The sequence below is a fragment of the Gekko japonicus genome, unplaced genomic scaffold (genome assembly GCF_001447785.1).
Source record: "Gekko japonicus isolate JY-2015 unplaced genomic scaffold, Gekko_japonicus_V1.1 scaffold3035, whole genome shotgun sequence".
In the NCBI taxonomy this organism is placed as follows: Eukaryota; Metazoa; Chordata; class Lepidosauria; order Squamata; family Gekkonidae; genus Gekko; species Gekko japonicus.
Genome location: NW_015163179.1, coordinates 161,711 through 186,236, shown reverse-complemented (window position 1 = coordinate 186,236; position 24,526 = coordinate 161,711). Strand labels below are relative to the sequence as shown.

The following is a 24,526-nucleotide window of genomic DNA, read 5'->3' as shown; positions in this document are numbered from 1 at the left end:
GGTGCCATGTAAGAAACCCCTGATTTATAATATGGGGTGGTGTGGTGGGAACGCCCCTAGGGCTTTAAAAATTTCCTTCCCATTTGATCTGCAACATTTTTCTGAAGTTGTAGCTCTGAGCTTTTTGTTTCATGAAATGCAAACCACAGGCCCGTTAACTCCCTTCTCCCTGCCATAACCATCCCATTTCAGGCCAAGGGCAGGGACTTCAGGGCAGAGCCTACTGATGCCGAACTCTAAACCGCAGTGGTTGGAAGGTCCTTCTTACTGTTCATTGCTGGAAGGAAGGCGATCTCAAAAATCTTGCCAACCAATCCCTCCAGGAGCGAAACCTGTGTCAACAAGAGAAGAGGTTGAGCATTCTCATCTTATCCAAGGGCAGTAAATATCTACAACTCCCCCCTCCCTCCCATCCCAGGGGGACTGGATTTAACAGCGCCTACATTTTAGAGCTGAGGGCGCTTTCAGTCAGTCTCAGCTGCAGACCCTCTGGGCTCTGAATTCTTGACTTTGCAGTGCACTCCAAGAATTACTGTTTGCTGCAAACTTCCCCTAGAATCCAGAAAAGTTTTTTTCTCGGCCTCAGGTAGAAATTTTGAGACTGCTGCTGAATCTTCCTTAGAGGTCAGACGTGCTTGCGAGGTGGACATAGATATTCTTAGAGACAACCAAAGGTGTTTCATTTCACGGGTCCCCAGCCTTTCCGAGCCTGACGGCACCTTTGGAATTCTTTTGACACAGCACGGTGGGCGCAGTCGCAAAATGGCTGCCACAAGAGGCAGAGCCAGCCACAAAATGGCTGCCGCAGCTTATCTTCAGTTGTACAGGAAAGATGGTTCTGCTGTACTGGCAGCTGCTGTCAAAGCAACATTTTCAACAATCTGCACAGCTGGAAAGGTGTCAATAGGCACTCTGATGCCCGTGGGCACCCCATCGGGGACCCCTGGTCTATCTGCATGCAGCAGATTTCTGGTGAAATCAATTCCTGGCGAAGAAGAAGAAGAAGAAGAAGAAGAAGAAGAAGAAGAAGAAGAAGAAGAAGAAGAAGAAGAAGAAGAAGAAGAAGAGGAGGAGGACGAGGAAGGAGGAGGAGGAGGAGATTGGATTTATACCCCGCCCTTCACTACCCAAAGGAGTCTCAGAGCGGCTTACAAACTCCTTTCCCTTCCCCTCCCCACAACAGACACTCTGGGAGGTAGAAGAAGAAGAAGAGATTGGATTTATATCCCACCCTTTACTACCCGAAGGAGTCTCAGAGCGGCTTACAAACTCCTTCCCCTTCCCCTCCCCACAACAGACACCCTGTGTCAGGTAGGTGGGACTAAGAGAGCTCTTTTTCAAGAACAGCTCTTATCAGAACTATGGCTTGCCCAAGGTCATCCAGCAGCTGCAAGTGGAGTGGGGAATCAAACTCGGTTCTCCCAGATTAGAGTCCGCGCACTTAAACACTACACCAAACTGGTTCTCCAGACAATCCAGAAGAAGAAGAAGAGGAGGAGTAGGAGATTGGATTTGTACCCCGCCCTTCAGTACACAAAGGAGTCTCAGAACGGCTCACAAACTCCTTTCCCTTCCCCTCCCCACAACAGACACCCTGTGAGGTAGGTGGGGCTGAGAGAGCTCTCTCGAGGACTGATCTTGAGAGAACAGCTCTGACAGAACTTGTGACCGACCGAAGCTGACATCAGCAGCTGCAAGTGGAGGAGTGGGGGAATCAAACCCGGTTATCCCAGATTAAGGTCTGCACTCTTAACCACTACACCAAACTGGCTGTGTGTGAACATATAGAGTGATGCATCTGCACAACTGACCACAGCTATCAGTTTCAATGTATCTCTCCCACATGCCAGTGATATGCTCAAACTCATTTATAACATTGATGAACAGAGTTCCATCAACATTCTTTTAACATAAGAACGTAAGCCAATGTTGGTTCAGGCCAATGGTCAATCTAGTCCAACACTCTGTCACACATTGGCCAAAAATACCAGGGGCCATCAGGAGGTCCACCAGTGGGGCCAGGACACTAGAAGCCCTCCCACTGTTGACCCCCCCCCCAAGCACCAAGAAGACAGAGCATCCCTTGCCCCAGAGTCCCTATCTATACCTTGTGGCTAAGAGCCACTGATGGACCTCTGCTCCATATGCTTATCTAATTCCCTTTTGAAGCCGTCCATGCTTGTAGCCGCCACCACCTCCTGTGGCAGTGAATTCCATGGGTAAACCACCCTTTGGGTGAAGAAGGACTTTCTTTTATCTGTTCTAACCTGACCGCTCAGCAATTTCATTCAGTGCCCACGAGTTCCAGTGGTGTTTTACCAGGACCACACACATGAGCAATCTGTAAGACACCACACAAACATGCAAAAGTCTCCGAATCTCCCTACGAGCTTATGCATACTGAGGTTACTTGTTTTGCAGCGCTGTATCAATCAGCATTTCTGCTTCACAAAGAAACGATTTGAAGGAACTGAAAGCCGTCCTCGAATCAACTGCAGAATTCATCTTTCATGGTTAAACTAGAATGATTGGATGAGGTGTGAAAAGCAGCGCAGACAGAAAATCCAGAACGGTAAAGGAACGGAAGGAGAGAGGTCTGCTACTTATCCCTAATTTTGCATTCTTACATCAAATTTCCCAAGGGACGAAGACGCCACGGTGATGTGCGTTCTGTGGAAACAAAAGGGAAGGTTCAAGGGAAGGAGAGTCAAACAGATCCAGCACTCGGCTGTTGACTAGCACTGCCTGGAGTGCTGGTCTATGACCGTAGCAAGCAATTAATTCCTTTATTATTTACTGTATTTTCCACTCCTTTAGCAAAGTACCCCGGGTGGCTTGCACAAAGTAAAACTTTAACAAACCACAAACCTTCTAGCCTCAGGCTAAAAATATAAAGAAGAAGAAGAGATTGGATTTATACCCCGCCCTTCACTACCCAAAGGAGTCTCAGAGCGGCTTACAAACTGCTTTCCCTTCCCCTCCCCACAACAGACACCCTGTGAGGTAGGCAGGGCCGAGAGAGCTCTGACAGAATCTTTTTCAAGAACAGCCCTGACAGAACTATGGCTTGCCCAGGGTCATCAAGCAGCTGTACGTGGAGGAGTGGGGAATCAAACCCAGTTCTCCCAGATTAGAGTCCGTGCACTTAACCACGACACCAAACTGGATTGGATTTATACTCCGCCCTTTACTACCCAAAGGAGTCTCAGAGCGGCTTCCAATCTCCTTTCCCTTCCCCTTCCCACAACAGACACCCTGTGAGGCAGGTGGGGCTGAGAGAGCTCCGACAGAAACTGCTCTTTTCCGAGAACAGCTCTTGTCAGAACTATGGCTTGCCCAAGGTCATCCAGCAGGTGCAAGTGGAGGAGTGGGGAATCAAACACCAAAGCTTCAAAGCCCACTGAAACATTAGCAAAATGCAGCAGTAAACTGATAAAAAAAACCAACAGTCCAGCCATCCGGCCCTGAAAACAATAAAAGCAAGAAAGACAAAGAAAGGAGTAATAAAAAATAAGGATACAATAATAATGCCTCCCCCAAAGCACGAGGCCCTCTGTCTCTGCCACCTAGGATGGCTACCCTTCAGGATGAGCCTGAAGCTCTGCCACCTCATCTCCGGACCACAGAGATCAGTTGCCTTGGAGAAAATGGCTGCTTTGGAGGGTGGACTCTGTGGCAGCACATGTCTGCTGAGCCCCCTCCTCAAACTCAAGCTCTGAACACCACCCTCCAATATCCAGGAACTTCCCAAGATGGAGTTGACAACCACGTCTGGACTGGCCTACGAGGGTCTGTGTGGATTCTAGGGCATTCCACCCCGTTGTGGTCCCTCCTTTCCCCCAAGCCCTGCCTTCCCCAGGTTCCACCTCCAACTCTCCAGCAATTTCCCAGCTCAGAGTTGGTAATCTGCACATTCTGATTCGCACTTCTCCTTGGCCAATGTGTGAAGCAAAGGATGAGGATCCGGGCTTTTTTTTTCTTCTGGAAAATGAGGCGCCGGAACTCTCAAGAGGAAAAGTCATTTTTAATAACTTTATTTTTAACATTTTCAAAAGAAACAATACAATCCAACTAGTATATTCTTATGTTTTACAAAACTGAGCTCCATTTCAACAACAAACTCCTTAAAAAATGAACGGTTAGGGTTAGGGTTAGGTTTGTCATTTCGGATTCTCAAGACTTCTGCATAATGTTTTGCAGTTATTGTATGTTTTGATACGTTATACTTGATCTTAATAAACATTTCAAAAATGAAAAAAAATTAACAGTTATCCAATAAGCTGGAACCTCTCAAAAGAATACAAAATCAACATATTTTGAAGGTAAGGCACTGCTTTTGTCTTTCTCATTTGCAATATATTCAAAAAATACAAACCATTTTTTTAACAAAGCATTCCTTCTTAGTAGGATTTTCTACTGATAACAATTGTGAAGCCAGTTTGTCCCACAACTTTAAGAACCACTGTTGTACGGTAGGGGTTTTGTCTGTTTTCCACATCTTTGCAAGCAATGTTTTAGCAACAATTAACATTAGTGAGATAAGTTCTTTCTTAGTAGAGGAAAACTGATTGCTTTCCCAATGATTAAGCAATATAGTCTCTGGCTTATTAGGTAGTGGTAATCCTAATATCACTTCCATTTTCAAAACTATGGAAGACCAACATTCCTGAACTCTTGGCCAGGACCACTAGCAGTGAAATAGGGATCACATTTGGCCTCAAACATTCTAGCACTTTGGGTCTTTTATAGATCCTGAATGATACAATTTTAGGGGTGTAATGTACCATTATAATTTTGTAATCTGATATTCAACAATTTAGTGACACATAGGGTGCGTTCAGATGCGCCGTTTCATCCGGCCTAAACTGCTCCGGTTGGAACCGTTGCTGTTTATGCCGGCTGAAACGCGATCACACTTACCTCCTGACTGTGGATCCTATCGCTGTATGCCCATTCACATGCAGCGGGCGTTGGCTTTTTTTAAAAAAACCTCAGTTTGAGCATGCGCATAGGCAGCCATCCACAGAATGGCGATCTTTGCACATGCGTAAAAAAAACCATCTTACATTGAAACTTTAAAGGTAAGGACTTACCTTTAAAGTTTAAAGACCAAACTGGCCTCCCTGAAGTCCCGGACTCCTCCAAAACGTTAGACTAAGGACCTTTTTTAAAAAAAAAACCAAACAAACGCCAGGACGAAGCTTCACCCAAGCGCATATCGCCGACTTTTTTTAAAAAAATGGTGGCCGAAAATCGGAAGCCTCAGGCTTCTGAACGGAAGTGGCTCTGCAACAGTGGAGAGCGATCAGACGGGGGTAAAGCAATTACAACCGTTGTACTCAGGATACCACCACATGGGGACCTAGTGGCAGAATACAACGGTGTAAAGCTCTTTGCAACGGTTAGGGACGGAAGGCAGATGTTCTACGTGTGAACGCCGGTAAGTACACTGATTACAACCGGCACCTATTCCGTTGCAAATGCCCCATCTGAACGCACCGATAGACTGGCTGACCATATTTTTCCCCATTGCTCTTGAGTTAAGGATATTTCGCAATCCTGGTGCCAGGCCTGTTGCCGCGCTGAGAATGTGTTCCACTGTTTACAGGCTAAGGCCTCGTACAATTTTGAAATTATTCCTTTTTGTTCTAAGCAACCTTTTCAAAAAGAATTTTGTCGAAGAGGTTCTGGACATTCCAGCGCATTCCCTTAGATAAAAGGCTCTGATGAGGATAAAGATTTGTATTGGGGGAGGAGGGGATCGTACTCACTTGTCAAGCTCGACGCCAATCTTCAGCTTGTTGTCTTCGACGGAAAACTTGGCCATCAAAGACGTGTCCTATCGTGAGAAAGGGGGAAACGTCTGCAATCAGGTCCAAGGGCGGACTGGGGAAGTTGCCAGTGGACCATTGCTGTCCAGGAACAAGCTGAGCCAGGCAACGGCAGTCGACACCAAACTGACAGCCCCCAGGCCTGGGTGGGGTGGAGTCCCCTGATTTCAGCGGCTTCCCCCCCCCCGCCACAGAGGAAACCCTGCCCCTAAACAGGAACGTTGCCACTCAACATCCCTGACCCAGACATCACAGTACTCACAATGCTTAGGACACAGAGGGATTGGTGAGCATCATTTGGCTTGGACGCCAACACTTCGGCAGTGGCGGTGAGATGGATGAGGCCTTTGTCTTTCTGCAGTTTCACTGTGGGGACATCAGCGACGGACACCTTCAGAATGAGAGACCGTGGCTCTGGGAACATCTGGAACACCTGTAGGTAGCCGTAAGGGAGGAAGGAAAAGAAGAAAAAGAGGAGGAGGAGGAGATTGGATTTATACCCCGCCCTTCACTACCCGAAGGAGTCTCAGAGTGGCTCACAATCTCCTTTCCCTTCCCCTCCCCACAACAGACACCCTTCTGAGGTAGGTGGGCCTGAGAGAGCTCTCTTGAGGACTGCTCTTGAGAGAACAGCTCTGAGAGAACTTGTGAGTGACCCAAGGTCACACCGGCAGCTGCATGTGGAGGTCTGAAGAATCAAACCCGGTTCTCCCAGATTAGAGTCCACGCTCTTAACCACTACACTGGCTACACCACTACACCAAACACAAAGCACATGGCATTGGCCCATATGGGCGGCCTGCTAAGCTTTGTCTCGCCAGCCACACCAAGCCAAGAGCTGTGGGCACCACGTTGGATCTCCGTCTCCATCCTGGCTGGGTTCTGCAACTGGGCCTTCATACTCCCCCAGCCCCAAGAGGATCAAATTGCTCAGATACAGGCTGTCTGGATTCTCGAGCTCCGGGCCCAGCCGTGCCCCACCTGAAGATCTCGCAGCAGGGCTTGTTGTCCATCTGTGTGGCACTTACTTGCAAAGTTCAGATGGCACCCACACTGAGCAGACTTACCGCTGGAATCAAAGCCCCAAGAGTTGACGTTGTCAATGGAGGAAGTTCAGGGAACTAGTGAAGAAAAAGGACACATGAACACTAGAAGCTGCCTTACACCGAATCAAACCATTCACCCATCAAGGTCAATATTGTCAACTCAGACTGGCAGTGGCTCTCCGGGGTCTCAGGCGGATGTCTTTCCTATCACCCACTGCCAGATCCTTTAACAGGCAATGCCCGGGACTGAGAATGGGCCCTTCTGCATGCCAAGCAGAGGCTCCGCCACTGAGCCACGGGTTCCTTCAAAAGTATCCACAGGAAGCTGCCTTATATTGAATCAGAACCTTGGTCCGTCAAAGTCAGTCTTGTCTACTCAGACCGGCAGTGGCTCTTCAGAACCTCAGGTAGAGATCTCTCACATCGCCTGCTGCCTAACCTGTTTAACTGGAGATGCTGCCAGGGATTGAACCTGGGCCCTTCTGCATGCCAAGCAGAGGCTCCGCCACTGAGCCACGGGTTCCTTCAAAAGTATCCACAGGAAGCTGCCTTATATTGAGTCAGACCCTTGGTCCGTCAAAGTCAGTCTTGTCTACTCAGACCGGCAGTGGCTCTTCAGAACCTCAGGTAGAGATCTCTCACATCGCCTGCTGCCTAACCTGTTTAACTGGAGATGCTGCCAGGGATTGAACCTGGGCCCTTCTGCATGCCAAGCAGAGGCTATTCCACTGAGCCACAGCCCCTTCCCATAGCTCTCCAGGGTCTCAGGCAGAGGTCTTTCCCCATCACCTACTGCCTGGTCCTTTTTAACTGGAGATGCCGGGGATTGAACCTGGGACCTTCTGCATGCCACGCAGAAGCTCTACCACTGAGCCATGGCCCCTCTTTACAGCTCCCCAGGGTCTCAGGCGGAGGTCTTTCCCATCACCTCCTGCCTGGTCCTTTTAACTGGAGATGCCGGGGATTGAACCTGGGACCTTCTGCATGCCAGGCAGAGGCTCTGCCACTGATCCACAGCCCCTCCCCAAAGAAGAGGGTCTGAAGAAGAAAACCAGCTATTTCATGGAATGTGCAAAGGATGCACGTGGGAAACCTAGCCCTTCGTAGGTTGTTCCTCAGCTTAATTCCAGCAGCGCAGGCTTTGTGTTACAGCAGGATAACACATGCTAGAAGTTCTCACACATGAGGCTGCCTTCTACTAAATCAGACCCTCAGTCCATCGAGGTCAGTATTGTCCACTCAGACTGGCAGCTGCTCTTCAGGGTCTCAGGTTACAGGTCTTTCACACCACCTACTGCCTGGTCCTTTTTAACTGGAGATGCCGGGGATTGAACCTGGGGCCTTCTGCATGCCAAGCTGATGCTCTGCCACTGTGCCACAATCATTCCCCTCACAGCCCCTTCCCAGCTTAATCTAAACCAGGATGTACCATAACTGAGACTGAGCCATTGAACCCCAGGACTGTGACCTGGGTCCTGTGCATCAAAAAACGCAAGTGCTTTTGAGCATATGATGAATGCTACCACACTTAGACACCACACAGGTGAGACTCGGAATCTCTCTTTCTAGTACTGAGGACAGGCTGGTGCTAAGCCATCATGCCTTGACTTCAGATACAAATCAAAGAATCATAGAATGTTAGAGTTTGAAGGGACCTTGCAGGTCATCTAGTCCAACCCCCTGCACTCTGCAGGAGCAGAGCCGAAATCAAAAGTGTCATTGCTAGAAGGAGGAGAAGGAGGAGGAGATTGGATTTAGACCCCAACCTGCCCTCAGAGTAGCTTACAATCTCCTTTCCCTTCCCCTCCCCACAATGGACACCCTGTGAGGTAGGCGGGGCTGAGAGAGCTCTTTCCAGAACTGCCCTTGAGAGAACAGCTCTTGTCAGAACTACGGCTTGCCCGAGGTCAATCCAGCAGCTGCAAGTGGAGGAGTGGGGGAATCAAACCCGGTTCTCCCAGATTAGAGTCCGCGCACTTCGCCACGACACCAGCCTTTCCCTGTCCTCCCGTCTCCCCCCTTCTTCCCGTCCTGAGTTCACAGGCCCCGCCCACAGCATGAGCTTTGCTACTCACCATCCCGTCAGAGATGTCGATGTCCAGGGCCCCTTGCTTCTGCAGGACAGCCAGCACTGAGCTGAGGAAGTTGACTGAGAGTCCCAGCTGGGAATTTGATGTATCAGCCATGGGGGGCATGGGGGGCATTGGAGGAGCCGGGCCCCTCGGCGGCATGGACACGGCTGCTGGCTTGCCCAAGGGGTAGTCAAGGAGGGGCCCAGCCACCTGCCCCACAACAGTCTAGAAGAAAGAGGGGGAGGTAATTAGAAGTTGCAAAGAATGCTGGGAGAAGACGTCCATCTTTGCCTCTAGCCTGTCTAGTGATAGGAGTCTAGTTTTGGGCAGGGTAATCCCACGATCCCCTACCTTTTTGACCCTGTGGGCACCTTTGGAATTCTGACACAGTGTCTCGGGCGCAACCACAAAAGTTATGAGATCCCTTCCCAGGGAAACCTGGAAGTGACATCAGTCCCCTCTAGGACTCACTGACAACTCTGTGGTTTTAGCATAGAGTTTCCAGTGATCCCTAAGGAGGACGAACGTCATTTTGAGCTTTCCCCCGAACGTGATGTCATGATGTCACCTATGGCAGCAACCCTCCCCCCACGTTCCTGGGCCCCATCTCAATGCTGGAAACAAGACAGAACTCCGGAAATCGGGGACTGGATAAAGAAATTACTATTTATGGTTGAAATGGACAAAATGACAAGGAAAGTTAAGAATCTTGAAGCAGAAGAATGTTATGCAGACTGGAAAGATTTTAAAGATTACTTAGAGAAATATTGGGATGTAAAGGACAATTTAATTTGCTTTGACAATTATTGAAAAGTTAATGTTATTAGAAGAAAGTTCATTATAAGAAAATAATAGTAGAAGGAAGTGTTACCGGTAGACTATGGTTGAAGGATAAGGGGGAAATAAAGAAAATTTAAGGAATGGGCTGGAGGTTGGAGGACTGTGGGAAGCCAGAGGGGGTGGGATAATGGGAGAAAGGATGTATAACAATTAGTAATATGATGTGTATTTGACTTAATAATATATCCTAATAAATTGTTTTGGGGAAGAAGAAGAAAAAGTGCCATGAGGCCAGCAGTTTTTTAAATGGCTCAATTGTCCCCTAAAGTGTTGTTGGTAACCAGGGGTGGCCGCCATCGCATCTAGTTTGGCCCTCAGGTTTATTACAGCACAGACTGGGATTCCCTGCCCTAGACAGTCCTTCGTGGATCGTCAGCTCATCCATCCTAACTGCATTGGCCCTGGTTCCCCCTTGCCTCGGAGTATCTGTTTTCATTCAATCTGGTATGCAGATTTTCCTGTGTCAGGACTTGCCTCAGCGGTCATTAGCTGCCTGAGTCAAGTAATTCATGTCAAGGTGATAAATACAGAGGGGGAAACAGGGGCGGGGAAACTGACAGAGATCAAATTGTCTGCGTATTGTTCCCTTCGAATCGGAAGCGGAGGAAGGAAAAGGTGCCACTCAAAACCACATTTGGATTCCCTGGGGCAACACTGCACTGACCGCGAAGTCACTCCTGACGGCCATAAATCTTTGCAGAAGATACCGTAAAACCGATGAGCGAAGAAAGTGAAAGTGGCATGCAGTGTGGAGGGAGATTAACCACCTCACGTGGCCGTGGAAAAACTGTGAGGAAACAGACGGGATCCGCCCTTGTCTGCCATTCCACACACACAAAGAACAACTGGTCTCCACTTAACCTCCCTCTCGGATTGTTTCAAGCCAAACAAGCCTAGAAAAGCTCAATTCAAACCTACCTCCTGCCGCCCTGGTAGAAGTTGGTTCATACCCATAGACACCCCAAATAACTCTTTTCTGGAGTCTTGCTTGTGACAGCCGGCGGTGACCCAGACCAAATAAAGTCTATCGAAGTGGCAAGACTCATATTTTCATTTTGGAGCAAAGACAAAAAATAAAAATAAAATTGGACTTACGTTTAAATCAATTTCCAAGAAGTGCCCCGTGACCAGCGGGAGACTGGAGACCGTGTATTGGACACTCCCCAAGATACCCAGCGGGACCAGAGCTGTACAGATGGAGACACAGAAATCAGGGCTTAGAGACTCTCTGGCTTTTCTTCTTTGCTCTCCCAACTCATGGAAACCAAGGGCAACTATGGGGTGCCCCCGAGTTCCGGCTGGCTCCCGAGTTGGCCACGCCCAGCAGGAACTCATTAGCATAATAGGCCACACCCAACAGCAGGAACTCATTAGGATTGGCTACATTAGGGGTGTGTGGCCTAACATGCAAAGGAGTTCCTGCTACAAAAAAAGGCCCTGGGTTTTGACAATAAACAAAGTAAACAGAATAAGAAGCAAAAGGTGGGTGTGGCTGGATGAGCACACTTCTGGTAACATGGGGTGTGTGGCCTATAATGCCAATGAGCTGTGGTGTCATGGGTGTGGCCTAATATGCTAATGAGTTCCTGCTGTTGGGTGTGGCCTATTATGCTAATGAGTTCCTGCTGGGCTTTTTCTACAAACAGAGCCCTGGTCCTTAGCCCTGAGGACAAGCTGTATGCAAATCAGGGATGCCAGCCTCCAGGTGGGACCTGGGGATCCCCTGGGATTACAGCTTATTTCCAGAAATCATTTTTCCCTGAAGAAAATGGCTGCTTTGGAGGGTGGGCTCTATGGCATGGTGCCCCACTATTCTCCCCAGGCTCCACCCCCAAATCTCCAGGAGTTTTCCAACCTGGATCTGGCAACCTGACCCCTCCCAATCCCCTACCAGTGGCCAGGTGGGACCTGGAAACCCTAATCCAAATGTTGACTTTTATGCCTAAAGTCACATGAGAAGAAGAAGAAGAAGAAGAAGAAGAAGAAGAAGAAGAAGAAGAAGAAGAAGAAAAAGAAGAAGAAAAAGAAGAGGGGAGGAGGAGGAGGAGGAGATTGGATTTATCCCCCACTCTTCACTACCCGAAGGAGTCTCAGAGCGGCTCACAAGCTCCTTTCCCTTCCCCCTCCCCACAACAGACACCCTGCGAGCAGTGTTCCCTCTAAGCTGAGAAAGTGTGAGCTAGCTCACAGTTCTTTAGCCTCCAGCTCACACATTTCTGTCTTCGCTCAGGAAGGACGGGGCTCCAGAGCAAACTAACTTATGCAGCAGCCAAATCGCTCGCTCACAACTTTAATGACAGTCGCTCACAAAGTAGGATTTTTGCTCACAAGACTCCACAGCTTAGAGGGAGCATTGCCTGTGAGGTAGGCGGGGCTGAGAGAGCTCCCTCGAGGACTGCTCCTGAGAGAACAGCTCTGAGAGATCTTGTGACTGACCCAAGGTCACACCAGCAACTGCATGTGGAGGAGTGGGGAATCAAACCCGGCTCTCCCAGGTTAGAGTCCGCGCTCCTAACCACTACACCAAACTGGCTCTGATAAGGGGCCTAGTTATGGTTGCCAACCTCCAGGTGGCACCTGGGGATCTCCTGCTATTATGCCTGATCTCTAGACAACCAAGATCAGTGGCCCTGGAGAAAATGACTGCTTTGGAGGGCGGACTCAGTGGCATTATACCCTGCTGAGGTCCCTCCCCGCCCCAAACCCCGCCCACTTTCAGCTCCACCCCCCAAATCTCCATGTACTTCCCAATCCAGAGCTGGCAACCCTGGGCCTGGTTGGTCTTTATCTGGGGTGGGTGGGGGGTCTCTATTTGTTATACCTTCCCCAAAACTACAGGCGACAAACAATTTTCATAACAGGAGGGCTGGAACGACCCTACTTTAATCAGTTGCCAACTCTGGGTTAGGAAATTCCTGGAGACTTAGGGGATGGCGCCAGGGGAGGGACATGGGTGGAGTGGAATACCATAGATCCCACCCTTGAAAGCTGCCACACACACCCCCCCCCCGAGGAACTGAACTCGGTTGTCTTGAGATGAGCTGGAATGCTGGGAGACCTCCAGGTAGCACCTGGGGGTTGGCAATCCTTACCCTCTCAGCCAGAATGCGATCGTCACCTTGTCATTGCCAACTATTTGGAAGAATAAATCGATGGAGCGCTTACAGTTCACAAGGCCCAGCTGATCGTTCACAAGGCCCAGGACCACGTCTAAGACGGGACAAAGCTGGGGAGGAGAAAAATCACCCTTCAAGTGGGACTTTCGTGGCAACAGATCAGGAGGCAGATTCACAAAACCCACAGAGCCCCCTGCCCGTCTCTGCCTGTCCCCCTTCCCCTTCCACCACTGCGTCAAGCCCCCTCCCCTTTCCATCCCCTCCCTGCCTTTTAAGCAAAGACCGTTGTGGGGAAGCCTCCCACCAAAATCATAGAATCATAGACTGGTAGAGTTGGAAGGGGCCTTGCAGGTCATCTAGTCCAACCCCCGGCACTCTGCAGGAGCATAGCCGAAAGAGAGCCCTACAACATACCCAAAAGAGGGTCAACCAGCCTCCGTTTGAAAATGTCCAACGAAGGAGCCTCCACCACCTCCCAAGGCAGTCTGTTCCATTGCTCAGCCACTCTTACAGTGAGGAAGTTTCTCCTGATATTTAGCCAGTAACGACTCCCTTGTCATTTCCACCCATTCGATCTAGTCTTGCGATCCGGAGCAAGAGATAATAGATCCGCTCCGTCTTCTACATGACAGCCCTTCAAATACTTGAAGACTGCAATCCTGTCCCCTCGAAGCCTTCTCTTTTTTAAATTGTGATTCCTTTGTAAATATGTATTACGTAACATATATGATCCTGCCAACCTAGCAGTTCAAAAGCAAGAAATTGCAAGTAGATAAATAGGTACCACTTCGGTGGGAAGGGAACAGCATTCCGTGCGCCTTGGTGTTTAGTCATGCCGGCCACATGACCACGGAAACGTCTTCGGACAGCGCTGGCTCTTTGGCTTGGAAACGGAGATGAGCACCGCAACCCTAGAGTTGGACGCGACTGGCTTTCGAGCAAGGGAACCTTTACCTTTACTTTTTAACATATATTAATGTTGGTTCAGTTTTCTTAATATCAACAACTAATTATGAATTGCGCTCAGTGTTCCCTCTAAGCTGAGTTAGGGTGAGCTAGCTCACGGTTTTTTGGCTTCCAGCTCACACATTTTTGACTTAGCTCAGGAAGGACGACTCCAGAGCAAACTAATTGATGCAGCAGCGAAATGGCTCGCTCACAACTTTGATGCCAGTAGCTCACAAAGTTGAATTTTTGCGCACAAGACTCCACAGCTTAGAGTGAGCATTTGCACTCTGTACATGCTCTGGGAAATTGTCCTGTGTTTTATCATTTTTTTTTAAAAAATCATGTATCGAATATAACCTGTTTTTTATTATTGTATTAGATCCCCCCTTCAGAGGACTTCAGAGGACGGCGGAAGACCGGAAGGCCTGGCATGATATGGTCCATGGGGTCGCAAAGAGTCGGACTCAACTGTGCGACTGAACAACAACAACAACAAGATCCCCCCTGAGGAAGCTGCATGCAAAACACTTAGGGGTTGTATAATTATTAAAGATTCCATTGCCCTCTACACCAATTTGTTCCTTCTTCTTCATCCGGCTGCAGTCTCGTCACTTACCAGTTCTGGGAGAAGTCTGCTAAGAACCCGAGCCAGTAGATTATCCACAATTGGAAGCAGGCTGGGGAGAAAAGACAGAACAATTTTTAAAATGCTGCAGAGGGTAGGGGTCCCAAATCCCCCCGGGGGGCGGAATTCCCCCCAGTTTTGAGCCCCGATTCCCGCTCCCACGGAATTGGGGCCCGGGGGAAACCCCAGCCCTGCGCGTGCGTCACCCGGAAGTGATGTCACACGCTGGGGGCGGGGCGACGCCATTTGAGGGGGAAACAAAGAGTTTTCCCCTCAAATGGCAGCCATTTGAGGGGAAAACTCTTTGTTTTCCCCTCAAATTTTTTTAATCGCAAAAGAGTTGCTGCGGGAGGTGGAGCCAACCACAACATGGCTGCTGTGGGAGCTGGAGCCAACCACGAAATGGCTGCTGTGGGAGGTGGAGTCAACCACAAAACGGCTGCTGCAAGAGCTGGCGCCAACCACGAAATGGCTGCTGTGGGAGGTGGAGTCAACCACAAAATGGCTGCTGCAGGAGGCAGAGTCAACCACAAAATGGCTGCTGCAGGAGGCAGAGTCAACCACAAAATGGCTGCTGCATGAGGGGGAGTGAGCCACAAAATGGCTGCTGCAGGAGGCGGAGTCAACCACAAAATGGCTGCTGCAGGAGGCAGAGTCAACCACAAAATGGCTGCTGCAGGAGGCGGAGTGAGCCACAAAATAGCTGCTGCAGGAGGCGGAGTCAACCACAAAATGGCTCCTGCAGGAGGCGGAGTGACCCACAAAAATGGCTGCTGCAGGAGGTACAACAAGCCACAAAATGTCACAGAGTAAGGACACACCTAAGTCGACTAGTAACTCTTCAACATTTCAGGCAGCCGCTCTTTTAAATATTATTTTAAAATATTTTATTTTATTTACTTTGTTTATATCCTGCCTTTCTCCCCAGTGGGGACCCAAAGCGACTTACATCCTCCTCCTCTCCTCCATTTTACCCTCACAACAACCCTGTGAGGTAGGACAGGCTGAGAGAAGGTGACTGGCCCAAGGTCACTCATGGGAGAGTGGCGATTCGAACCTGGCTCTCCCAGATCCTAGTCCAGCACTCTAACCACAACACCACACTTCTTGTACACACACAGCTTAAATTCAGTCACATGGTAAAGCTCTTTGAGCTTCGGTGGCAGCTACAGCCAAAGCATTTTTTTTTAAAAAAACTGCTCAGCCAATCAGAAGCCCCACTTGGCCCCACCCACTTTCTAAAAACATTTGAAGGGCACCAGGAAAGGAGTTGGCAGGTGGCTTGGCACCCACGGGCACCCTGTTGGAGACCTCTGCTCTAAACTGTCCCAGGGCTATCATTTGCATTGCAGAATGGGTTGAGTGTATCGGACATTTTTAAAGGATTGAGTCAAAGAATGCTAGGCCTTCTTGAGCCAATCCGGTATGCCCATAACACTTCAGGGAATGGGACCCAGTTTCCGCTGGCCCACGTATAAAACTCTGCTGGGCCAGCACTCACCCTCTGAGAAGTCGGATCTTGATCCCTCCGAGAAGGGTATCGCAGTGGTCGATCACCAGCTTGGGGTAGCCGGTGCCATCCATTGTCAGCCGAACGATCGCGGTGACGTTTACTTCCACTCCGACGTCGAGCAGCCCAAGGAGACTGCGGGAGAAGGAGAGGGCGCAATCTAGTTTTGCCAGTCTCAAGGTGGGTAGTACAAGAACTGAGGGTCACAGTGTTAGGAAGATATCGACAAATATATATCAGGCAGCCGCGACATAGCTCTCAAGTTCAATCGGGCAGCTGCAACATATCTCTCAAGTTCTATCAGGCAGCTGCAACATATCTCTCAAGTTCTATCGGGCAGCTGCAACATATCTCTCAAGTTCTATCGGGCAGCTGCAACATGTCTCTCAAGTTCTATCGGGCAGCCGCGACATGTCTCTCAAGTTCTATCGGGCAGCCGCGACATAGCTCTCAAGTTCTATCGGGCAGCTGCAACATATCTCTCAAGTTCTATCGGGCAGCTGCAACATATCTCTCAAGTTCTATCGGGCAGCTGCAACATGTCTCTCAAGTTCTATCGGGCAGCTGCAACATATCTCTCAAGTTCTATCGGGCAGCTGCAACATATCTCTCAAGTTCTATCGGGCAGCCGCGACATGTCTCTCAAGTTCTATCGGGCAGCCGCAACATATCTCTCAAGTTCTGAACTGGCAGAGACTGAGCAAGAGAGAGATCTTGGAGTTGTAGTGGATAACTCACTGAAAATGTCGAGACAGTGTGTGACTGCAATAAAGAAGGCCAATGCTATGCTGGGGATTATTAGGAAGGGTATTGAAAACAGATCAGCCAATATAATAATGCCCCTATATAAATCAATGGTGAGACCTCATTTGGAATACTGTGTGCAGTTCTGGGCACCACACCTTAAAAAGGATATTATAGCTTTGGAAAAAGTGCAGAAAAGGGCAACTCGAATGATAAAAGGGTTGGAACACTTTCCCTATGAGGAAAGGTTAAAGCGCTTAGGGCTCTTTAGCTTGGAGAAAAGACGACTGAGGGGTGACATGATCGAGGTTTATAAGATTATGCATGGGAAAGAGCAGGTAAAGAAAGAGGTACTTTTCTCCCTTTCTCACAATACGAGAACTCGTGGGCACTCCATGAAACTGCAGAGCGGTCGGGTTAGAACGGATAAAAGGAAGTACTTCTTCACCCAAAGAGCGATTAACACATGGAATTCACTGCCACAGGAAGTGGTGGGCGCTACAAGCATGGACGGCTTCAAAAGGGAATTAGATAAGCATATGGAGCAGAGGTCCATCAGTGGCTATTAGCCACAAGGTATAGGTAGGGGCTCTGGGGCAAGTGATGCTCTGTCTTCTTGGTGCTTGGGGGGGGGGTCAACAGTGGGAGGGCTTCTAATGTCCTGGCCCCACTGCTGGACCTCCTGATGGCACTGGGATTTCTGGCCACTGTGTGACACAGAGTGTTGGACTGGATGGGCCTTTGGCCTGATCCAACATTGGCGTCTCTTATGTTCTTATGTTCTTATGTTCTATCGGGCAGCTGCAACATATCTCTCAAGTTCCATCGGGCAGCCGCAAGATAGAACTTGAGAGATATATGTTCTCCTAAATAAGTTGTTATGTTTGCCTCAAGGGTTCCGATGGGACCGTAGAAAATATGCTGCTATCTTAAGAGTTTTATACTCACAAAGAGAATCTATTGCACCTTACGTCCTGTACGTACACCACTGTCCTTGAAAAAGATTGTATTCCATAGGGGTAAATTACTTGAGTCCCCTGGGACTAGTCGATGTGAACCTGACACGGTGCTGTTTGAATGTCTGAACATAATGTAAACCTGCCCTTTGATGTATTACTTTGGCGAACCTATGTTTGGTAATACTTGACACCAACATCTATACTAATACTATAGGGGAAAAAATAAAAATGAAAAGCACAAAATAGATCTACCCTAAACATATATCTATTATACACAGTATCATATATATTTTTACAACGTTAAGATTGTATAAATGACGTTTAATACATTAGGAAGGGAATAACTTCAGCATATGATGATCTAACCACTTCTGACTGTAAGTGCCAAAAAATCAGAATTCATCGGGAACTAGAACAGAAGAAACAATTTATTTATTTATTTATTTATTTTTGGATTTATATCCTGCCCCCCCCCAAAAAAAAAGGCTCAGGGCGGCTAACAACAGGGCATGAAAGCCAGAGTTAAAACAATAAAAACAGAATAAAACAGTATAATACAATACCATACGCTAAAATCTTGGTGCTCTAAAGGTCACATAGTTCATTAATGGCAAGATGGGGCTCTGGCGTTATTTATACCAGACCAACAACATGCATCCCAACAGCGCATACATCATCCAGGAACGTCTCGCACCCAATGATGCCCATACAAGTGGTGGTAAAGGTGCGGTGGTGGAAGATAACGGTGTTGGAATAGTGGTGGAGGAATAGTTATTATAATTAAGAAGTACAACCTGCAAATTCTGTCCGTATCTTATCTAGAATAAGAGACTATTTTTCAGACATTCCAGTGTGATACAATGTATTTTCTGAGTCCGTAATACTATCAGAGACTTTCTCAAGATTACAATATTCTCTGAGTTCGTTGTGCCAGTTCTGTATATTAGGGACAATTTTGTACTTCTTCACCCAAAGAGTGATTAACACATGGAATACACTGCCACAGGAGGTGGTGGCGGCTACAAGCATGGACAGCTTCAAGATAGAATTAGATAAGCATATGGAGCAGAGGTCCATTGGTGGCTATCAGCCACAAGGTATAGATAGGATCTCTCAGTCTGGGGCAAGTGATGCTCTGTATTCTTGGGGGCAACAGTGGGAGGGCTTCTAGTGTCCTGGCCCCACTGCGGGACCTCCTGATGGCACCTGGTATTTTTGGCCACTGTGTGACACAGAGTGTTGGACTAGATTGGCCATTGGCCTCATCCAACATTGCCTTCTCTTATGTTCTTATGTCTGGGGCAAGGGATGCTCTGTATTCTTGGTGCTTGGGGGGGCTCCTAGTGGGAGGGCTTCTAGTGTCCTGGCCCCACTGCTGGGCCTCCTGACGGCTCCTGGTATTTTTGGCCACTGTGTGACAGAGAGTTGGGCTAGATTGGCTATTGGCCTCATCCAACATTGGCTTCTCTTATGTTCTTATGTCTGGGGCAAGGGATGCTCTGTATTCTTGGTGCTTGGGGGGGGGGCAACAGTGGGAGGGCTCCTAGTGTTCTGGCCCCACTGCTGGACCTCCTGATGGCACCTGGTATTTTTGACTGTGTGACAGAGTGTTGGACTAGATTGGCTATTGGCCTCATCCAACATTGCCTTCTCTTATGTTCTTATGTCTGGTGCAAGTGAGGCTCTGTCTTCTTGGTGCTTGGGAGGGGGGCAACAGTGGGAGGGCTCCTAGTGTTTTAGCTCCACTGCTGGACCTCCTGATGGCCCCTGGTGTTTTTGGCCACTGTGTGACGCAGAGTGTCGGGCTGGAGGGTTCACTGGCCTGATCCAACATTGGCGTCTCTGATGTTCTTATGTTCTTTCCAACATACAGCTTTAAGACATTTAGCAAGTGTTAACATTATCATAAGCAATCCTTTACATGGTTTAAGGATTCTTGGAATATCCCATAAGTTAAGGAGAATAGTTTCTGGAGTTTTTGGAATGTCTCCCAGAATTACAACTGACCTCCAAGTGACAGAGATCAGGAGCCCTGGAGAAAATGGCTGCTTTGGAGGGTGGACTCTGTGGCATTATGGCTCACTGAGGCCCCTCCCCTTCCCTAAACCCCACCCTCCCCAGGCTCTACCCCCCAAATCTCCAGGTACTTCTCAACCCAGAGTTGTCAATCATAGCACAATATGAGCTGTTGTAGAGTCTACAAAGGTTTACTCAGGGCATGAGCTTTCGTGTACAAGGCACACTTTTTCAAATACATTGGAATGGTAGGTAAGGTTCAGACTTATAGACAGGGACGTAACAGCAAATTAACATGTCACATGATGCCCCAAAGTCTTTCAGGTGCTCCTAGACGCTTGCTCTTTTCTGCTGCTACAAACAGGCTAACACATAACATAACAGAAGCCATGTTGGATCAGACCAATGGCCCATCTAGTCCAACACTCTGTGTCATACAGTGGCTAAAACCCAAGTGCCATCAGGAGGTCCACCAGCAAGGACAGAACTCGAGAAGGCCTCCCACTGTTGCCCCCCAAGCACCAAGAATACAGAGCATCACTGCCCCAGACATAGTGTTCCATCTATTTTGTTGGTGTTCAGTCGCACAGTTGAGTCCAACTCTTTGCGACCCCATGGACACATTGTGGCTAATGGCCATTCATGGACCTCTGTTCTATATGTTTATCCAATCCATATGATTATCCAGTTTAATGGCTTGTTTTGTTATGTTGTTTTAATTGTAAGCTACCCCAAGCAAAACTCTGAAGAGGTTGCCTAGAAATATCCTAAATAAAGACTTTATTATTTAACAACACCAGTGAGTGACTGGTATATCTCTTATAGAAGAATAAAGAACTGACAGATAACTTCAAAGTACAGAAAGGAACAAGGCAAGGTTGTCCGTTATCACCGTTATTATTTATCTGGGTATTGGAAATACTTTTACAAAAAATACAGTACGATCAAGAAATAAAGGGCTTGACACATAAAGGACACCAATACAAATATCGAGCATTTGCAGACGATGTAATGTTTATAGTGGAGAACCCAACAGAAAAATTGACATTGCTTTTTCAAAAAATAAAGGAGTTTGGAGAATTGGCCGGCTTTTACGTAAATAAGAATAAAACAAAACTTATATGTAAAAACATGATCAAACAAAAACAAGTGGAACTACAAGAACTGGTACAATGTGAAGTAGTTAAAAAAACAAAATACCTTGGAATTGAATTAACGGCAAAAAATATAGACCTATATAAGAATAATTATGAGAAATTATGGATTAAGCTGACTCAAGACTTTAAGAAATGGGAGAAAATGAACTTATCACTGATGGGAAGAATAGCAGTTATAAAAATGAATGTCCTACCACGTTTGATGTTCCTGTTCCAAACAATACCAATTCTGCATAAAACGGATTTGTTGGCCAAGTGGCAACAAGAGTTGTCAAAATTTGTTTGGGCAGGCAAGAAACCAAGGATCAAAATGAAAATACTTTGTGATGCCAAAGAAAGAGGAGGTCTACAAATGCCAAATCTTAGACTATATTATGAAGCGGTTTGTCTAACATGGATGGATCAATGGGTGAAGCTTGAAAATGACAGATTGTTGGGGTTGGAAGGGCATGATTGTAGATTTGGCTGGCATGCATATTTATGGTATGACAAGATAAAAATGGACAGTTTTTTTAAACTTCACTTGGTGAGAAAAGCTTTGTATATGGTATGGACAAGATATAAGAAGTACCAGAGTGACTTAAGACCATTGTGGATTGTACCAGTAAAGCGATTTTCAGAGCTGGGGAGAAAGTGATTTTATATTGAAAATAAAACGTTAAAATGGAGGACACTCCAAAAAAGTTGGCAGAAACAACTCCGAGAAGAAGGGAAGTAGATGTTATTGCACTTATAGCGGAAGCCACCAAGCCGATTCTGGAGCAACTTGTTGGTATTAACCGTCAGCTTGCCAAGATAAATCAACAATTTGTGTCCCGGCAGCTCCAGTTGGCAACGATAGTAGAAAAAATGGAATTGGGGGCTTTTAAAGCGAAAGAAATTGACACTAAATTAAACAGCGATTTCAATGAGAAAAGGAGGAAAAGTACAAGAGAAACAGGAAAGATTTACAAGGACTTAATTCCTTCCTTGCAAGTGTTCTCAGAAAGTGTCACCTTAAATCCTGCTGAGAGAAAAGAGCTTGAATTCGCCTTCACAATCAAGAAACTTTTGAGGTGCCACTGGGCCCCGAGGGCGAGACCAGAGAGGAAGAGGCTCAAGATTGGCAGTTTTATCCCTTTGAAGATGGAGGAAGACTGGGCTGAAGAATCTGGAGTGAACGTCTAAGAAGTTATTAAAATTTTAGAGAGTCTTAGTGTAGATGTAAAGGCGGAAGGACTCTGAAAATTGCCTTTTTGAAGCAAGCTGGAGGAAATGCTCGGGAAATCTTCTCATAACAAGTAACAAACAAACTAACATATAAGCTTAGAAAGACAGGTTCTCACAAAGTATATTGTTTATTAACAGCTTTTCTTTTTTTTTATTACTAACAGAAGCTTAACAGGGAATGATCTCCTAACCTTGGGTATTTAGTGTAGTGTGAGTTGCTTTTCTTTCTCCCTAGTTCTAGTTACCCTTTTTCCTATTTTTTCTGGGTAGTTTTTGTAGTATTAAAAAAATAAAAAAATCCCCTCCTGGGGCTTAAAAAAAAAAAAGCAGGTGCAAGTGGAGGAGTGGGGAATCAAACCCCATTCTCCCAGTCCGCACACTTAACCACGACACCAAACTGGCTCTCATTATAGGGTTAATAGGCTAAGCCTGGCAACTGGCAGGAGGGCTGGGGCAAGGGACATGGGGGATAGGCAAGACATAGCTAACATACAGCTTGGAAGTGACAAAGGGTAGCTGTAGGAATTTCTGGAAGCTCTATGATTCCTAGAGCTGCCCACTATTTCTTCCAGGTTGTACTCAGAAGTGATGTTAAAAAAAAAATAATTCCTGCAGCTGCTCCGAGAGTCAGTGGGCAATGGAGCTGCCAGCAGGAGCCCTCCCATCTTGATCTGTCATCATGATACATGAACACGGTGCTACTCAAAGAATGCTGTACTGGGAGTAGGTCCCATTGAATACGCCTGAGTAGGATCCTGAGTAGACTTGCTCAGGGTTACTTCCGAAACGATGCAACAATTACGTAGCAGGGTCCCAGTGTCAGCAAGCTAAACATGGTAGTCTGGACCACAGTCCCCAATAACTGAACTAACTAACTTTGTGAATCATCTGCTCTGTTGCCTACGTAGAAAAACCCTCTTGCAGTGGCCAAGTATTGTCTGGGTTTGATTTCCGGGATCATGTCACTTCCCTGCTGAAGGATCGGCACTGGCTGCCCATTTGTTTCTGGGCATGGTTCAGAGAGCTGGCTCTTATCTTTAAGGCCCTACACTGTGTGGGGCTCAGGTATCCTGAAGGACCATCTCCTTCTCCTCCCATTCTGCCCAACCTCCCCTGTGGAGGGGCCATGGCTCAATGGCTGAGCACCTGCTTGGCATGCAGTAAGTCCCAGGTTCAATCCCCAGCATCTCCAGCTAAAATGGGCCAGGCAATAGTTGAAGTGGAAGTCCTTTGCCTGAGACCATGGAGAGCCATGGAGAGGGGCTGTGGCTCAGTGGCAGAGCCTCAGCTTGGCATGCAGAAGGTCCTGGGTTCAATCCCCGGCATCTCCAGCTAAAAGGACCAGGCAGGAGGTGATGGGGAAAGACCTCCGCCTGAGACCCTGGAGAGCTGCTGCCAGTCTTGAGTAGATAATTCTGACCTTGATGGACCAAGGGTCCAATTCAGTAGAAGCCAGCTTTGTGTGTGATCTTCTTCCTGTGTGTAAGATCCACCTCCAAACCCTGTTCATTCTGCCTGTTGAGGTGGGTGGCAGCCAGAGACAGGGCTTTTTCAGTGGTTGCACCTCTCTTTTAGAACACCCTCCCCCTTGGGCCTCACCTGGTGCCTACCTTGATGTCTTTTAGGAGCCAGGCCAAAACATTTACTTTTTACCCAGGCATTGTAGGTGCTTTATGGTCTGCATTTCAGCAGCTCAGTTATTATCGACTGCTCCTGTGCAGGGCTCCCCAACCCTCCCCCCCTTTTATAATATAATTTTTATTTTTACAAACATACAAACAAGAAAAGAGAATCCTGTCCAACCTCTTTGAGCCTGCAGGCACCTTTAGAATTCTGGCACGGTGTGATGGACGCGGCCAGAAGGGACCGCCTTTCCCCATGTATTCCCCAGAGAGCACTGCATTTAGGGGCCCAATATTGGCTGGCCCTCCCAGGCCCCAAAGATGCCAGGCCGGCGACTACCAGGGCCAGGACCTTCTCGGTGGTGGCTCCATACTGGTGGAAGGAGCTCCCGGAGGAGATCAGGGCCCTGCGGGACCTTTTACAGTTCCACAGGGCCTGCAAGACAGAGCTCTTCCGCCAGGCCGCCGATTAAGGACCCGCGCTATACACCGAGGAGTGTCCCTGTGCCTTGGCTTTACCATCCTTATTCCAGCCTGTGCTTGGCTTATCACCTGACCGCTGCGTAATAGTTGGAGAACGGAGGTAGTGTGAGCATCACTGGAATATATGATTCCCAAGCCGTTTTATAAATAATCTCGCTCTCATCAACTCTATTTCAATGTTTTGTTAATATGTTTCAATGTTTTATGAGGATTTTAAATGATTATTTATATTATGTTTATGATATTATTATGTATTTGTGTGAGCCGCCCTGAGCCTGTCTTGGCAGGGAGGGTGGGATATAAACTGAATAAGAGAGAGAGAGAGAGAGAGAGAGAGAGAGAGGGAGA

General features: G+C 47.7%; 1 protein-coding gene across 1 annotated transcript in view; it reads right to left on the bottom strand.

Moving 5' to 3' along the window:
- BPIFB4 (BPI fold containing family B member 4) overlaps positions 1 to 24,526 on the bottom strand; it is a 31,333-nt gene that overhangs the window by 1,789 nt on the left and 5,018 nt on the right. Inside the window, exons 4-13 of the mRNA XM_015407105.1 lie at positions 15,980 to 16,123; positions 14,470 to 14,530; positions 12,955 to 13,015; positions 10,885 to 10,976; positions 8,953 to 9,174; positions 6,899 to 6,952; positions 6,094 to 6,264; positions 5,772 to 5,839; positions 2,628 to 2,670; positions 269 to 332 (exon numbers count right to left, since the gene is read on the bottom strand). Of these exons, the coding sequence (XP_015262591.1) occupies positions 269 to 332; positions 2,628 to 2,670; positions 5,772 to 5,839; positions 6,094 to 6,264; positions 6,899 to 6,952; positions 8,953 to 9,174; positions 10,885 to 10,976; positions 12,955 to 13,015; positions 14,470 to 14,530; positions 15,980 to 16,123 (980 nt within the window). The remainder of the gene's footprint in view (positions 1 to 268; positions 333 to 2,627; positions 2,671 to 5,771; positions 5,840 to 6,093; positions 6,265 to 6,898; positions 6,953 to 8,952; positions 9,175 to 10,884; positions 10,977 to 12,954; positions 13,016 to 14,469; positions 14,531 to 15,979; positions 16,124 to 24,526) is intronic.